A 17,960-nucleotide genomic window follows, 5' to 3' on the forward strand; every position below is an offset into this window, starting at 1 on the left:
AAAAAATCTTAAGTAGCTATATAAACACCAAAGGAGATTTTAAAGAAAGAAGCATTACTAGAAATGAAAGTCATTTTTTAACTATAAAGGAGTTAATTCATCAGGAAAATGTTATAATTCTAAATTTGGATCATTCAATAATATATCTTCTAAATAAATGAAACAAAAATATACAGGACCAAATGGAGAAATAGAAATCCACAATCACACTGAAAGACTTTAGTATATCTCTCATAAAAGCAAATTATACAAACAGACCAAAGCAAGCAAATGAATAAACAATAACCAAACCCTAAGAACAGAAGAGACCTGAACAAATCAACCTGACCCAATTGACACATAGTTGACCTGACTATAGCTGTTAGTAACACTAGAAACACATTACTTTGAATCCACATGAAACCTGCATGAAAACTGATTATCATGTAGCACATAAAGCAAGCTTCAACAAATTTCAAAAAATTGAATCATTCAAAGTATGTCTTTAACCACAGTAGAATTAAACTAGAAATCGACATCAAAAAACATAACAAAAAAAATCAGAACTGCTTAGAAATTGAACACTATACTTTAAAATAACCCATGGGTCAAAGCAGTGATCAAAGTGAAAATGAAGAAATATTTTGAAGTAAATAATAATAAACTTGTGGGACACTACTAAAGCAGTATTTAGAGAAAAATTTATTGCCTTAAATGAATAAGAAAAGAACAAAGGCTAAAAATCTATTACCTAACATACTATTTCAAGAGGCTAAAAAAAGACTGGTAAACCAAACACAAAGAAAATAGACGAGACTAATTATGAGGTAAAAAGTGAACATTTAATGAGGTCAGAAAAGGCAAGAGTTGATTCTTTGAAAATATTAATATGATAATAAATCCCTAGCATAACTGATTATTAAAAAAAAGGAAAATAAAATTACTAATATCAGGTCTGTAAAAGAGGACATTTTTTTTTTTTTTTTTTTTTTGAGACAGAGTCTCACTTTGTTGTCCAGGCTAGAGTGAGTGCCGTGGCGTCAGCCTAGCTCACAGCAACCTCAAACTCCTGGGCTTGAGTGATCCTTCTGCCTCAGCCTCCCGAGTAGCTGGGACTACAGGCATGCGCCACCATGCCCGGCTAATTTTTTAAATATATATCAGTTGGCCAATTAATTTCTTTCTATTTATAGTAGAGACGGGGTCTCGCTCTTGCTCAGGCTGGTTTTGAACTCCTGACCTTGAGCAATCCGCCCGCCTCGGCCTCCCAAGAGCTAGGATTACAGGCGTGAGCCACAGCGCCCGGCCTAAAAGAGGACATTTTTTACAGCTCTTATAGACATTCAAAAGAAAAGATATAATGAACAAATTTATGTCAATAAATTTGACAGTTTAATGAACTGAACAAACTACTTAAAAAATATAATCATCTAAATTGACAAAAGAAATTTAAAAATGATCAGTGTGAAATCTATTAAAGATGTTGCATCCACTAATAAAAACCTTCATCAAAAAAGTCTGAAGGTCCCAATGGTTTCAGTATTGAATTATTCCAAACTTTAAGAAATAGCATCAGTCTATTTCTTGAATATACATGTAGAAACCCTGAACAAAATATTAGCAAACACCTTTAAATTCTGGCAATATACTTTAAAAAAACTGTAACAAGGTCACATTTATTTCAGGAATATGAGGTTGGTTTAACATTTGAAAATTAATCAGTTTAATACAATACATTAAGAAAATGGGAAAAGTCATTGTGACTGTCTTGATAGATACAGAGAGTGTATTTGATAATATTTTTAAGTCACTTATAAAAAATTGCTAGCAAACTAGAAATATAAAAATCATCAGAAAACAACCACCACTTAGGAATACATGTAAGGAAATGTGTGTAAAAAAACTCTACTTGGAGAACCACAAAATATTACCAGAAATGAAAGAATATCTAAAGGAATGGAGGAAGGAAGCACTGAGTTCAAACTCTGATTATGACACTGGTCACATGGCTTCACACAAGTTATTAAGCCCAGTTTCCTCAGTTGTAAAACAGGACTAAAAATACCAACTTTCCCTAATTGTTATAATAATTAGCAATACTACATTTAAATTGTACAATCCATAAGCATTTAATCATTATTTCTATTTTGACATATTTTCTGTGACTGTTGGGCCAAAAGAGACATGTGGCATATTCCTTTCTACAACCATCTCCCATGCCATGACCACACTCACAAACAAACTCATTTACCTGCTGTAATGAAGTGACTGCATCACCAGGTTTTTCCATTTTACTATAAACTTTTGCTAGAAGAACTTGAGAACGTCCATCCTCCATGAGAGCTGACAGTTCATTTACTATGGAAGAACGGAATTCAATGGAAAGAAATGCTCATCTTAAGTGTTTACATTTTTCTATAATTTTTAAAATTTGTCTTTAGAAAAGGTTATTTTGAAAAACAGTGAAGGAAATTTTTAAAATTTCAGTCAGTTAACTGAAGAATGACCCATTTTTAAAACAAAGATTTAGGATAAAAACTGGCTGGACGAAAAGTTAAAGATTTGGGTGACAACTAGAGGTTTTTCTTACACATATATTTATTAAGAATTAATAATCCAGGACTAGGCATGATGGCTCACCCCTGTAACTGAAGCACTTTGGAAGGCTGAGGCAGGAGGATCACTTGAGGCCAGGAGTTCAAGACCAGCCTGAGCAACATAAAGAGACCCCCATCTCTACAAAAAATAGAAAAATCAGCAGGATGTGGTGCTGCACCCCTGTAATCCCAGCTACTGGGAAGACTGAGGCAGGAGAATCGTTTGAGCTCAGTAGTTTGAGGTTGTAGTGAGCTATGTTGACACTACTGCACTCTAGAGCCTGGGTGTCAGAGCAAGATCCTGTCTCAAAAAAACAAAAAACATAATGGAGACACGTCTAAGGGTGACAGTGACAGCAGTGGGATTAGTGAGATGCAGAAGGATTCTGAACACATTCACAAGGTAGAGTCAATAGCACTCCCAAGGGCAAGGTTGAAGGCGAAGATTTTAGCTCTTAGTAACCACAAAAAAAGATGAAGTTGTTATTCATAAAATGAAGAAGGCTGCATGTGGAGCAGATCTGGGGAGGTAGATCAGGAATTAGGGTTTTAGACATGCTAAGTTTAAGATGTTTATTGGAACCCAGGTGTACTACCCAGGAACACATCAAGAAAACTGAGTTTCAGATTAATTAAAAAATTGGAGTAATTATATTTGCCTCAAAGATTAATGTACTAATAAAATAATAAATAAAAAGTATGTGAAGACAAAAAGTATACCACAGGGTGTGCTCAGAAAATATTTACTAAGTGAAAGTATTTATATTATGTAAATATAATATGCCGAATGTAAGTAAAACATATAATAATTGACTCTCTCTCCCCCTCTAACCTTCTCAAACTGCACATCCACCTATAGGTCTTTTGAGTGTTTCAATAGAAACTCAGACAGACCCACGCACATATGTTTATGAAACTAATAACTTTATACAGTAAATACATTCATAATTATTATACAGTAATTATATTAACATCATCAAAGCTAAATTAAATGACATTGGGAAATATTAAGAAAACTCAGAGCAGGCTTGTCTTATCATATATCCAAACATATTTTAAAGCTACAGTAAATATATTGGCAAAAGAAAAGAAAGATTGGCCGGGCACGGTGGCTCACGCCTGTAATCCTAGCATTCTGGGAGGCCAAGGCAGGTGGATTGCTCAAGGTCAGGAGTTCGAAACCAGCCTGAACAAGAGCAAGATCCCATCTCTACTAAAAATAGAAAGAAATTAATTGGCCAACTAATATATATAGAAAAAATTAGCTGGGCATGGTGGCGCATGCCTGTAGTCCCAGCCACTCGTGAGGCTGAGGCAGGAGGACTGCTTGAGCCCAGGAGTTTGAGGTTGCTGTGAGCTAGGCTGACGCCACGGCACTCACTCTACCCTGGGCAACAAAGAGAGACTCTGTCTCAAAAAAAAGAAAAGAAAGATTACTTCAGGGAACAAAACACAGATTCCCGTTTTCAGAGTCATGTATATGAAAAAGTTTATTATATGATAAAGGTGGCACTTCAATAAATGGCACTAAAATAACATTGGCTGTCCATTTTAAAAATTATATAGTAAAAAACTGTATGTGGGTTAAAGTACATGGACTAAAGTTCTCAATATAAAAATTAAAACAACAAAAATGCTAGAAAAACATATGGAAATATTTTATAATGTTAGGATTAGGGAAGCATTTTTAGAGAATGATAAAAAATTCAGAAGTCCATAAAAGAAAAGATAGGCAGACATGATATATGATCATTAAATATTCTATCTGATCAAACATATAATAAACAAATTTGATAAAGACAGGACAGCCTAGGAAAAAATATCTACAATACAAATAATAGGTAAAGGATTAAAGACAAAAGATATAAAGGAGCAATTCCTAGAAGAAAATTAGACCTATAAACAAAATAATGGCTAATCCTACCAGTCGTCAAAGAAATCCAAATTATAATAAGTTTTTACTTTATTTTTTTCATGATTAATAGTATATAATGTTGGGTAGGCTTATGAAAGAACATGGGGCAAGATTCAATTCTAGGAAGTACACAGGTAAATGCACAAGAATTTTATCTCAGTACTGTTTTCAACTTTTATCTAATCTAAATTTCCATCAATAGGGGACTCGTCAAATAAATTATGCTATTAACACAGTGGAATACTCTACCAATGCCAAAAATTAAGAAAGAGCTATATTTGCCAACAAGGAAAGAAGTTAGTAAACGAAAAATGCATAGTACTCATTATAGATATACTATAATTCATTCAGGCAGAAAAAAGTGGTATGTAATTATAGGCATGATAGAAACAAAAAGATAGGGGCGGGAAGGCTGATTAGGGTGATACACAAATCATTAAATGTGGTTTTCTCTGGAGAGTGAAAGAGAATCCAATTTTTATTCTGTAATCTTTAAATTCTGGCAGTGAACAAGCACCAGATTTTATTAAAAAATAAAGATCTTAGAAAAGTAAATTTGTACAAACTCGTAAGGAAGCAATTTGATAGTATTCGAACCAATTTTATTTTATTTTATTTTATTTTATTTTATTTTATTTTATTTTATTTTATTTTTGAGACAGAGTCTCGCTTTGTTGTCCAGGCTAGAGTGAGTGCCGTGGCGTCAGCCTAGCTCACAGCAACCTCAAACTCCTGGGCTCGAGCGATCCTTCTGCCTCAGCCTCCCAAGTAGCTGGGACTACAGGCATGAGCCACCATGCCCGGCTAATTTTTTATATATATATCAGTTGGCCAATTAATTTCTTTCTATTTATAGTAGAGACGGGGTCTCGCTCTTGCTCAGGCTGGTTTTGAACTCCTGACCTCGAGCAATCCGCCCGCCTCGGCCTCCCAAGAGCTAGGATTACAGGCGTGAGCCACCGCGCCCGGCCCAAACCAATTTTAAATGTACAAACCCTTTGACTAAGCATCCTACTCTTACTTTTAAGAAATACGAGCAAGTGTATACCACGGAAAGAGATGCAAGAATATTCACTGTAACATAGTTTATATCAAAACAGTGGAAAATAAACTAAATGCCTACGAATTGAGCGAAAGTTAAATAATTTACAGAGTTATGAAACATTATGATGCTATTGGATAGAAAAAATATGAATGTACTGACATCAAACTGTATCTGTGACATGTTGTATGTGGAAAAAAATTGCAGAATAGGAAAAACAGTACATTTTTTAAAAAGAAAAATCACACTATAATACACTTATACGTATGTGTACGCGTGCGCACGCGCACACACACACACACACGGAATATATATTAAATCACAAACTGCCTCTAAGGAGGTAATTTGAGAACAAGGCAAATGGAATTCATAAGAGAAACAGATGGCTTACACATTATATTCTTTTATAGTGCTTGAATTTTTAAAAAGAGCCATGTGTTACTTTTTTAAAAAAGTAAAGATCATAAATATGTTAACATGTTTAAACACCAGAGGTAGCTGCAATTTCAAAGATAACTGACTTTGTATCATTTTGGAAAGTAAGCTATCTTTCTACAAATCTTTTATTAGATTGCAAAATACCTCATTTTAATAGAGTGGCATTCTGATAAAAATACATATGTATCTGTATAATCAACCATGCATACAAAATATTGAGACTACAAATCCATATTTATATAATAAAAAATAAAAATATCAGATTTATCAGTTCTACATTTTTAAAATCAGAAATACTTACATACCAGGTTCATGAGCCAGAGCATGCTGAAGAACTTTTTCTGCTTTGTCATACCACTTCAACTTTAATAAGAGCTCAGCCAAGTCATAGCAAAGATAGTTCTGTTGTCCACTTTTCAGAGCAGCTTCATAATAAGTGATTGCCTAAGCAAAATTCATTTCATTTATGAAAAAAAGGCAATGAGAATGGCATTCAAGCATAGATATTTTCTATATCACAGATTTAAAGCACATGCACAACTGGAAATAACCAGCAAGCATCTTAGGATATACCTGTCTATCAGTTAAGTATGCCATTTGTCTACAGAATCAAACATTGCACAAACAACTAAGATTTCTTATAATAAGTGGCTAAAGGATAGTGCTTATGAAAAAAAAATTTTTACAGGTTTTATTCTGGAGGTCGGTAAACCTTACTGAATGCATATACTTTGCTAGCTGTTGTATATATATTCAAAAATTACCAAGAACAGGGCAAGAATATAACAGTTAAAGCAAAATCCATTATCCCTACAAGGAAAAAACTCAAAACACATAGCTTGCCAAAATTAGTTCAGTAGGAAGAACATTTATCATGCTTTGTCACATAATGAAAGAGATGTAAAAATAGCAACTTTATGGTAATTGATGTAGTGGCAAGGATATAGCCGCAAAATGAAGCGTGAAGTAAACTCTAGGCTCCGAACAATCTTCACGAAATGAAACAATGAAGAATTTGAAACACTGAGAAAACCTTTAACACAAATCCCAGTTCATAAATACAAATTTGCAGTTTACAACTATCAAAGATGCAAATGGTGCTTGCTGAAGAATTCTCTGGAACAGGGTTTGATAAATTGGATCCAAAAGACATATTTCTTTTTTTTTTAACCAATGAAAGTATGTGCTTTGATGGATAACAGACATATTTCAAAAGGACTTACCTTAGAGTAATTGTGGGTTTTGACAAGTGCCTTCCCAATTTTACTTGCCAATGTCCCATCTTTCGGGTTCTGATTTAATGCTTGCTCATATGCTACTATTGCTTCTTCAGGCTAATATTGTCAAACACAAAAATAAGCAGTAAAAAAACAGCTTAACTGGATTCCATTAAAATGGCACTACTTCTACAGTTAAGATCTACATTTGGAATACGTCGTAAGACTAAGAACATATTGAACTCCAGAAACTTCAACACTTTCAGAAAGGTAACGGTGAGTAGGGTAGGTGTAATTTATTAGTATAATCCTACCCATGTTAATTGTGCTTTTGTCTGCATAAATAACAATATAAGAATTAGGAGACAGAATCCTGACTTCTCATTTCTGGAAGTCATTATAACAACCAGTTACAGAGTTGGAGGATTGCTTCCCTTTGAAGAAAACACCACCTTAGCCAGTAGTTCTCTTCATCTTTCTGTTTAAAGGGCACTCCTAACATGCTTCTGGTGTCATCTGTATTTCAAATAATGGTAGCGCTGAATTACTGGATCTTAACTTGAAAAAAAATTAATTTTTTCAAATTGTAATGGCTCTCTCCCTTTTATTGTAATGACTGGATCTTCAAATTTAAGTAAACATTATTAAAAAACCAAATTCCTTTTAATATAAAGTTACATTAATCACAAAGTCTTTTGTTTTTTTTTAAATCTAAGTTCAGTAGCATCAGAAATTTTACCTCTTGAATATTCATATATGCATCACCAAGGAGAAGAAAAGACCGAGGGTTGGGCATTCTTTCAGCAATCTCTCTGGAAATCAAACCAACTCTACTTAGTATATTGAATATAAAAATCTTCTTCTGAACCAATAAAACAAAAGGTAAGCCCATTTATTTCAACTTGGCAGTAGCCTTCAGTGTACCTTCCACATATCCAACAGTGTAATATTATAAAAACCTCATCCATACCCATGCCCAGATTGTTTATGCAAGATCAATTATTTTTGTCATTGAATGCTCCATTTTCTGAAATGCAGGTAACACAGTACATATAAACACTCATTATCTGGAAATGCACATTTTGCTATCTTTAATTTTGAAATGATGTGGGAGTAAAGGTACCAAAAAGTGATAGGGAGAATAAAATCTTAATGTTTTCCTATGACTCTTGAGCTCTGATACTCATGGCATAAATTAAAGGCTAAAAGGAGTTACCTTAAAAAATGCAAAATCTTCTACTTCAATATTTGCTGCTAATTTTTTACCTATAATATTTAGACCACTAAATGTAAAAATAACAAAGTTATTCAAATAACAATATGGTGCTACATCTCTAAAATACAGTTTCTCATCTAATTGATATAAAAACTCTTTGAGAAAGGAAATTATTATCTCAATTTTACAGATTATGTTAAGAATTTAAGTCGGTAACTAATGATTCAGATCTGCTTGAAACAAAACCTACGCTTTTAACTATTACATATGGTGCATCCAAAACAAATCAAACCTATTTTTATATCCATTCGAGATGATGGTACTGATTTTTTAGAAATATTTTAGAAAATACCACCTAGGAGCTCTAGTTCATCCACCTAAACATGAGGTGTTACTCAGGTTCTCAGAATCACTGAGCACTTACAAAGAATCTGAGCATACTTTTTTTTTTAAATTTATTTTTAGCGTATTATGGGGGTACAAGTGTTAAGGTTATTTTTGAGCTTTGTTATTTATAAAATATAGATGAGCCAAGAATGAATTAATTCATCAACATTTTACTATGTTTACTATGTTTTCTTCAGGAGCTAAAAACATTCATTTTCTTTTACATTAAGTATATGCTTGCTTGTTTACCTTTTTGTTTGGGGAGAAGAGGAAGAGCAACGTGTGTGTGTGTGTGTGTGTGTGTGTGTGTGTGTGTGTGTGTGTGTGTGTGTGTTGTGTATCCCAGTAACTCCTAAGGGCATCAGTGTGATATAACTTTTAAAGCACCTGCTCTTTCCCCAAGAAAAATGTGTAATCCATACCTTTGTATGGTGCATACTAAGCTATAGCCTCCTTTTCTATGACTCTATACTGAGTATTAAATATGCCTGTCTATGCTCTGGATTGCTGTTACGTTATATAATCCTCTTACGTTATTAGGATACATGTAACCGTTGCTCTTTTTCTCTCAAACAGGAAGACTCAGAGTCTAGAAATAACATTTGATAAGGAGAGCTGAGAAGCTAGAGTAAGCCACAGTTTGAAATAATCATAATTATGTTTTAGGGAGAGCAAATAACTTCGTAAGATTGTGGTTGGTGGCAGGAGAAGGAATCAAGACTACATTAAGGAAAGGATCAACAGAGTATCTATAAGGCAGCTGAATGGAAGTAAAAAATAAATTTGTGAATTAAAATTAGGAGGTAATAAAATATAATGTGTTAAAATATAATGGGTTGAGGCTGGGCGCGGTGGCTCACGCCTGTAATCCTAGCACTCTGGGAGGCCGAGGCGGGCGGATTGCTCGAGGTTGGGAGTTCGAAACCATCCTGAGCGAGACCCCGTCTCTACTAAAAATAGAAAGAAATTAATTGACCAACTAAAAATATATATACAAAAAACTAGCCGGGCATGGTGGCACATGCCTGTAGTCCCAGCTACTTGGGAGGCTGAGGCAGGAGGATCGTTTGAGCCCAGGAGTTTGAGGTTGCTGTGAGCTAGGCTGACGCCACGGCACTCACTCTAGCCTGGGCAACAAAAGTGAGACTCTGTCTCAAAAAAAAAAAAAAAAAAATATAATGGGTTGAGATAATTATTTACCTATAACAAGTGATGTATAACATTTTCTCTTTTCTGTGTTTCAGATAAATATCTGCCATTTTTTCTTTTGCCTCTATAAAATAAGGCTGTTCAGTTGTAACATTTCGAAGCATGCTTAGAGCCCGCTCAGTATCTCCTTGGGCCAGAGCTAGGTCTGCATTGGCAATAGTAACACGCAATTCTTCAGATGTTCCAGAAAATTCATGGATGGCATCTTGTAAAACTTTTGCTGCCTCATGCTATAAAGATGAAATGAAAATATCATTCTTTCAAAATAGTCAACAAATTACATTAGGAAGGGGGGGTTCTAATTATATAGAATGAATAATAAATGTCAGCACAGTTACGATACTGATGAAATAAATTGATAGATTTTCTGAAAAGTATAAAAATTTAAAACTAAACTCAGACACCAAAATCACATGAGGCTATAATTGTCAGCTGCATAAATGTTTTCAAAACTAGGACAACATCAGTTGCTACACAGAGTTACCGCTATTATAATTTAATGAGTATTTACTCTGTACCCAACATTATATTAGCCCATTTAATTCTCAAAACTGCCCCTAACATAATAGTTGCTATTATTATCCCCACCTTGAAGGAAGGAGATTGAGATTTAGAGAGTTAAAAAGTTAACAAACTCGGGCAGCCTGACTGCAAAGCCTAACTTCTTAGCTGTGTTGACTGCTACTCCTTGTTGGGATATAGTCCAGTTCCTGCTGTCCACACTGGCTCTTCATTAAGTAGCAGGTGACTTTATTCCCTCCACCAGAATACCATTTTTGTTAGACCTTGGGTGACTATTTTACTATTTTTACTTCATTTCCAAGTATGTACACCTCAGTGAATCTAAAGTATCATTTAAGATTTGTCTCAACTTTATAGATAAGACATTCTGATTTAAGAAATGTAAAAATATGAAAAAAAGTACACCTATATATGGTAGAATTGGCCCTACTTATTAAACATATTTTAAGTTAATTTATTGGAAAACAAAAATTATTTGTGATTTGGCAAATATCTAGAAACATTAGCCTTCTTCATTTTCATTAAAATATGAAAATAAGTAACTAGCAACCTCTGCAACCTAAAAAACTGGAAATGACTTTAAGTTGTTCATTTTCCACAAGGTTTTAATTTTCCCAGAATTACATTCTATCTAATCTGTATGTATTATTATTTTTTAAAGTATTTGACTTTATGATATTCCTAAGGGTTTCCCAAAGCTGTATTCATCAAGTATTTATTTTGTTTTCTCAATCATAGAATTTCAGGTTGGTACTTTCATTTTATTTCTGTAGTACTTACTTGTGTGTGCATTTGTATATATGTATATTAATTCCTTTAGGGATTCATAGGACTGCAATCCCATTATATTAATGTTATTGCCTTTCATGGTAACCAAGATAATTATATATTATAGTATCACATTTCATAGTAGTCAACATAAGCACACTGATACTTAAAGTCATCCAGGAGCAAATTATGTTTAACTTTCAGGGGCTTACAGAAAGCATATGTTTTAGTGCAAAGTAACAAAAAACAAAATTTCTAAACTTTACCACTTGGTCAAGGGAATAATTCAGCTTTTTCATTTTCTACTAACATATATACCAGAATAACATACTCAGATCTCAGCCACTGAATTTAAAACTTGACCTACCTGTTCTCCATTTAAGCGGTGAACCTCTACCAACTCAAGAAAGATTGATAAACGATGGCTTGTATCAACTTCATTTTTTCTGTATTTGGATTTTGATAAAGCTCCAATTCTTCTCATTCCTGGTAAATTCATTGCCATATGTAGAGTTTTAATTGCTTCTGTTATTTCTCCCATTTTCTTTTGTGATTGAGCTTTTATCAAATGATATAAAGGATATTCTCTCACCTGAAAAATATTTAGTAATGCTTCCTTGGAGTGCCTACATTAACATATAATTTACAATCCTCAAACATTAAAATAATAGGATCATTGAGAACAGTCCATCTGTGACTGTACAATGAGCCCTATTTCTGTCCTCTTCATTTATCGTATTAAATCAGATTCAAGGAAATTGCTACTACCTAATGTGCTCCTGGTTGAATCAAAGAGGTTGATTAGGTGTTTCTACTATGACAGAAAAGAAAATGCACAGTTTATAAGGCTGGCAAATACATTCTAAGAAATCTTCTGAGTTTTCAGGAAAGAAGTTTCTTTCTTTGGACTTTTAGTACTGATATACAATTATCAGATTTCTAGAAACACAGTTTTTTCCTTGATTTCATTTATTTTTTAAGGTTGAAAATTTCAGGATACTTTAATCAAACATTGGCTTTACCCTTTGACACTACTCCCAAACACGCAGTAACAAGGCTTCTATCTTTAGTCTGGCCATCAATTATAAACAGAAAACATAATAGAATGACAAAATGAGTGAGGAAAAAGAAGTCAAAGGGAAGGAGATGATCTGGAATGAGGTAATGTGACAGTCACCTAATGATCAGTAAGTCTACAATCCTCCTAAGGCTGAGGTTCTCAACCTTAGCTATGCATCATAAGTGCATGTGACTACCCATGACTGAGCTCTTCTCTCAGAAATTTCCATTCCCTGGGGCTGGGGCACCAGCACTGGGGTTATTAGGCACCATCAGTCTTGAAAACCACTGTCCCAAGAAGCAGGTAGTAATTTCTACAAATCTTGACTAGAACTTGCATTCTCTAGTTTACTCAAGGGTTCTCCCACCACTGGGCTCAAGATGCTGTGAAGCAAAGCAAAAGTTTGAGGAGCTCCTCCTTGACTCTAGGTAGTTCATGGAGCACTCGAACCTAGGATTTTCCTCAATCCTGTGGGGGATACTGGACACAAAATATGTTGGCTAGATATAGTGTGTTTATATCCTCAAACCACAAAATAACTTTCAAAATGACTAGATGTTCTTTGACAATGAAACTAAAAATAAGTTATTCAAAACCAAGGTCTAAGAAAGAAATGGACAATAACATTTATTATTCTTATACATAAAAAGATCTGGAATGATGCTCTGTAGTTTATAGACAGACATTGACTCCAGGTCTTTTACAGTCAAGTCCATACAGTTTTTTAACTACATCAGAGGCACCTCCACTTTTTCTACTACTGCTTATGTGTTCAAAATTTTTTCCCATTAAAAATGCATTTATTAGCAAAATATTACAGGCTAAAACACAAATACTTGAATATGTAAACATTTAAAGGAGAGCAATAGGTCTTATCCAGTTGAGTCTGGAATACTTACCTTAAAATTATAGCTTAGACTGAGTTCAAGAGACTGAGAACACAATTTGAATTTTTCTTGAGACAAATACACCTGAGCCATCAGGAGATGAGCATCTGCGTAAGAGGGATTACGTTCTAGGCAGTGCTGCAGGTTATTATAAGCTGCTTCATTGTCACCTAATCAGGGAAACAACACATCATCATAATTCAAATGATTAGGAGACGTAGATCTGAGAGAGAAGAGGGGGAAGAGTGTTCAGTTTACAGACAGTTCTAGTGTTTAAAGAGCTTTGTTCATAAGGCCATGATTTAATTTCTACCCGCGTCAGTTAGCTTCCTCTTAGTCCATACGAAAGAATACACCCACAAGGAAGGCCAGCCCTTGATCTTAATGAGCAAACCAGGAAAAGCAGGAAATGATGTGAGTCAAGCACCAGTGCTACTGAGAGACCTACAAATGTACCTTTATTTTCCTTGTCAAAAAAAAAGGGTTGTATTTACAACTTCATTAAAATAGGTTGTGTAAGACATAGACATTTAAAAAGCTAGAATTATGATATAGTCTAACAATCATCCTAAGCCAAAAACTTTATCACTACTATACATAAAATAACAAAAAGGGCACAAGAATATATTACAAAGGTTCAGAAGTATGAGTCATAGATTTACAATGCCTTCAAATACCAACTGAAATATCAAATGTTTCAAAAACATCTGTTATATATCTGGGAGTCTTACAACGGAAGGCAATTATCAAGATTAAAGTGACAAGAATGGTGGAATCAACCTTGGGCTGGCAGATGGGGTAAGAAAAGGCTCTTTAGAGAAAAAGCAGCAGACTCTAGGTCCTAGAAGTTTCTCATGATGTAAATCACACTGATCTGCATTTAGCTATCTCATAAATCGGCCTTAAGGAGGTATGAGTAAGCCAACTTCCCATGCAACTTTGCTAGAAGAATGGGGGAAGAAGAGATTGTAAATTATTTTCTGTTCAGATATGCACTTCAACCTTACCTGATGCCTCAACAGACAAAGTAAGGCCTGCAGTCAGGGCTTTCTAGTTCCCAAAGATTCAACCTACTTACAAAAGAAATCTATTGAAACAGAAAATGTTTTTCTCAGAGACAGAGGATTAATAGACAGATAATTGGCTGAGACAGCATAATAACTTACTAGACACAGTGTCAAAATTTGGCAATTAACCATTAAGCATAATTAATAATGTTGGATTCTTTTTTTTTTCCTTACTGTGACATAATCCAACACCAAGAACTGCACAGGCAAAACAAAGGAAAGAGGAGCACTAAGATGATAACTTGAAGAAAGAGGTTGTTTTTATAGGAGAAAGTACACAGAGAAAGAATTAGGGTTTGCAACCAAGAGATTAAAGAAAATAAGGACTGCCTGAATAACTGAGATCAGAATCTTTCTTGTTTCTTTGAAGGGTGAGAGGAAGGATATGTGGGGTTAGCATCAGAAGGCCAATAAATATTTTAAAATCAGAAGTGGGTCATCCCTGTTGGAGAAAACAGACCATATCAACAGAGATCAACATCGACATCACATTCTTATCTAAGACGGGCCCAATTTCCCTTGAGTGAAAACGGAAGACATTTCTGTCCTACATATCTGTCTTTGTCAGGGTCCTATACTACGTAATAAAGTGTTTGGTGTTTTTCTTGGGTTCCTGGGAGGGAGCCTTTAAATGTTGGCATTTCCCTAGTGATAGGAGTACCTTCATTAGTTGTAGTGGGACCTGATAGTTTATTCTAATAAGGCGACTCATTAGAGTGGACCTCTAGATAGTTTATCCTGATGATGGGACTCAGGCTGGGGGCCACCTGTGCCAGAAAGACCATGTGATTAGAAGATTGGGGCTATCAGCCAGAGGTGGGCTGGAATTGAGTTCAATCATGTGGCCAGTGATTTAATCCATGCCTACTTAATGAAATCCCAATAAAAATTCTGAACACCACAACTGACACAGCTTCCCTGGTCGGTAATACTCTTGAGTATCACACAACTGTGTGTCCAGAAGATGATCTGTCCTGACTCTCTGGGGAGAGGACAAGGGAAACTTTACCCTGGGCTCTCACACCCTTTTGGTGTTTCAGGTGATTCCTGTTGCTTTAATAAAACTGTAATCATAAGTCTAGTGCTTTCTTCAGTTCTGTGAGTCATTCTAGTAAGTTATTGTACCTGAGGGGGTTGTAACAACCTCCAAATTTAGCCAGCTAGTCAGAGAGCAGGAGACCCTAGCAATCCCCAAACTTGTGATATCTAATGTGAGGGCAGTTTACGGAGGTCAGTGCCCCTCACCTGTGATGTTTGGCCCAACTCTAGCTAGTCAGAAATCTTTGGAGTCAGCAATTTAGCAAGAATGCTACTATTTAGAGACATGCTAGCAATATGTCAAATGATTTAAGCCTGCTTTTTTTGAAATACGGTTAATATAAGAAACTTTCATTCCTAGAGACTTCGGCAATTAAGTATTACTAGATGACTGATTTATATCAATTTTTGGAAAAACTAATAAATATTGAATAAAGTAATTATAGAAGTTAAAGTCTTAGTTTAATCACCTAGTAGGTGATACCCATTCCGACTGAGAGGAAAGTAGAAATACCACGTGGTTCAACAGAACTCAATCCAAAGGTATTATACAAATAGAATATCTGAGAGGTAAAACAAGCTTTTGACATCACCTAAGTTTTTATTTCAAATGGTTAAAACTGAAGTCCAAAAAAAGCAGCAAAGGCAACCTCATCACTCTCTCCATTATATATAGGAAATAAGTATTTATGCAAATATCTTTAAGTTAGTTTCTGCTGTTATGACTTTATGAACTTTATTTACTTTGCTCAGTATTCGGTTGGCAAAAGTACAAATTAATATATACAAAAATGATATAATGATTTATTTTTATGTATAAAGTCATGTATTTGTCTGTGTCCTAAAAAGCTAAGGTTATAACCAGGATATTTTTAAGCTATATATAACCATTCACAAAAAGAAAACAGGAATTAATCAATATATTTTGTAAGGACCTGAAATCTGGCATATGTTACATTGGTTACACTAATGGATTAAAAGATTGTAAATTCTTATTACTAGTCCCAGTACCATTTTAAAGACTTTTTTTTTAAGTGATACATTGTATTTTCCTAGCAATTCATTTGAACCATAAGAGTTTATAGTAATTGTTAAAGTAAATAGTAAGTTTTAGATCAAAATGACTTATCCATGCATATGCAAAATGTGCATTTTATGTGACTTTTCTCCATATATGTGAAGTGCTTAATTTATTTTCACCTGTTTTATCAACATCAGAATAAAAGCTTATTTTAAGTTTTTAAGGTATACTATACCTGACAAGTATTTCACTTTTGCTATTAGGAAGACAGCTTGCAGCAGACCTGGTACAGTTCTCACTATAACTTCCAAGGCTGAGGTACAACGTCTGAGAAGTGGAGTAACAGGTTGCCCAGGACTTGCAGGCTAAATCAAACGAATTATATCATTTTATCCATTTAAAAATAATATTTAGCTAAAACTAAACACATTAATTTTAGTATGACTAGTAAAACTGTATATATTTTTTCTAAAATTTCTCTTATTGTATTTCTTCCATAAATGACTGGACTAATATTAATTTATCTCCTTGAGATCTATGAACAGACTATGCAAATAATGGCTTTTGTTCAGCAAAATAATCATAATATCATTATATAATTACTGATTTGATAACATATGAAAGGAGCATATCTGTTCAAAAACTTTATTAAAGAAATGTATCTATTCAAAGGAAAGATAAGGAATTACTTGCTGGAATTGATACAGTCGAGGCAAGAAGTGTACAAATTCTTGATCTGCCTTGTCATTTACTCAATTGTATTACTTCTACTGCCCCCTAGAGTACTGTCAGTTTTTAAAGAATTCAGATTTTTTTCCCTACTATAAATCAGAAGGTAGAACACTCAGGTACACTATACTAAATGTCTCATATTTTCAGTGTCCATTTTTCTGCCTGGCATGTTGTAGGCCCTCAAAGTTTTTCTTTTTATTAAGAGTATGATAAAGCAATACCAGAACATTGCCTTACTCTTTTCAATCTCTCTTACTCTTATCATGGCAGTCCAACCACCATTTATTCATTAGTCGCCCAATTACAAGTTAGTAATGTGATATTAGAATTTAAATATCAAATGTTCTTTTTCCTTACTTTGCCTTACTAAAGCTGTTTCTTTTATATGAAGAAAGATCTTTTCTATACCCTCCCATCCTCCACCTGACACATATGGATTCTTAAGTGGACTGCATCCTCTTATGGAAAATCACTCCTATAAAGAGCCATTATTACTGACAAGAAAGTGCTACATCTCACCTATTGCTGAGACATAAAAAACGTGTGCTCAGAAAGATATTCAGAATATGACTACTGTTGCCTAAAATACTTCAACTTCTTTAAATTTCTCACATATAATCTACATAATAAAATTCAGCATTGCATAATATACAGTTCTATTAATAGTTTCAGATCTAGTTTTGCTTCTTTTATGGGACTAAGGGTCTTTACGTGTCTTGAAGATCAGAATTTTATGCTTCTTTAAATAGTACTAGAGTAGATTCTTTTAAAATATGTTTTTTTAGCATCAGTAAAACTAGTCAAAGTATAAGTGATGTTTAAGTTCTAATAATGTTCTTTGCCACCTGCTAAGGATTAGTTATTG

General features: G+C 34.2%; 1 protein-coding gene across 2 annotated transcripts in view; it reads right to left on the reverse strand.

The window, feature by feature from the left end:
• Positions 1-17,960, reverse strand: part of TTC21B (tetratricopeptide repeat domain 21B) — a 74,438-nt gene that overhangs the window by 28,166 nt on the left and 28,312 nt on the right. For both annotated transcript variants that reach the window (XM_076005616.1, XM_012761172.2), the window contains 8 exons: positions 16,599-16,728; positions 13,250-13,407; positions 11,658-11,882; positions 9,992-10,230; positions 7,928-8,000; positions 7,195-7,305; positions 6,277-6,415; positions 2,231-2,337 (listed from right to left, as the gene is read on the reverse strand). In XM_076005616.1, the coding sequence (XP_075861731.1) occupies positions 2,231-2,337; positions 6,277-6,415; positions 7,195-7,305; positions 7,928-8,000; positions 9,992-10,230; positions 11,658-11,882; positions 13,250-13,407; positions 16,599-16,728 (1,182 nt within the window). The remainder of the gene's footprint in view (positions 1-2,230; positions 2,338-6,276; positions 6,416-7,194; positions 7,306-7,927; positions 8,001-9,991; positions 10,231-11,657; positions 11,883-13,249; positions 13,408-16,598; positions 16,729-17,960) is intronic.

This window comes from Microcebus murinus, chromosome 8 (genome assembly GCF_040939455.1).
Source record: "Microcebus murinus isolate Inina chromosome 8, M.murinus_Inina_mat1.0, whole genome shotgun sequence".
NCBI lineage: Eukaryota > Metazoa > Chordata > Mammalia > Primates > Cheirogaleidae > Microcebus > Microcebus murinus.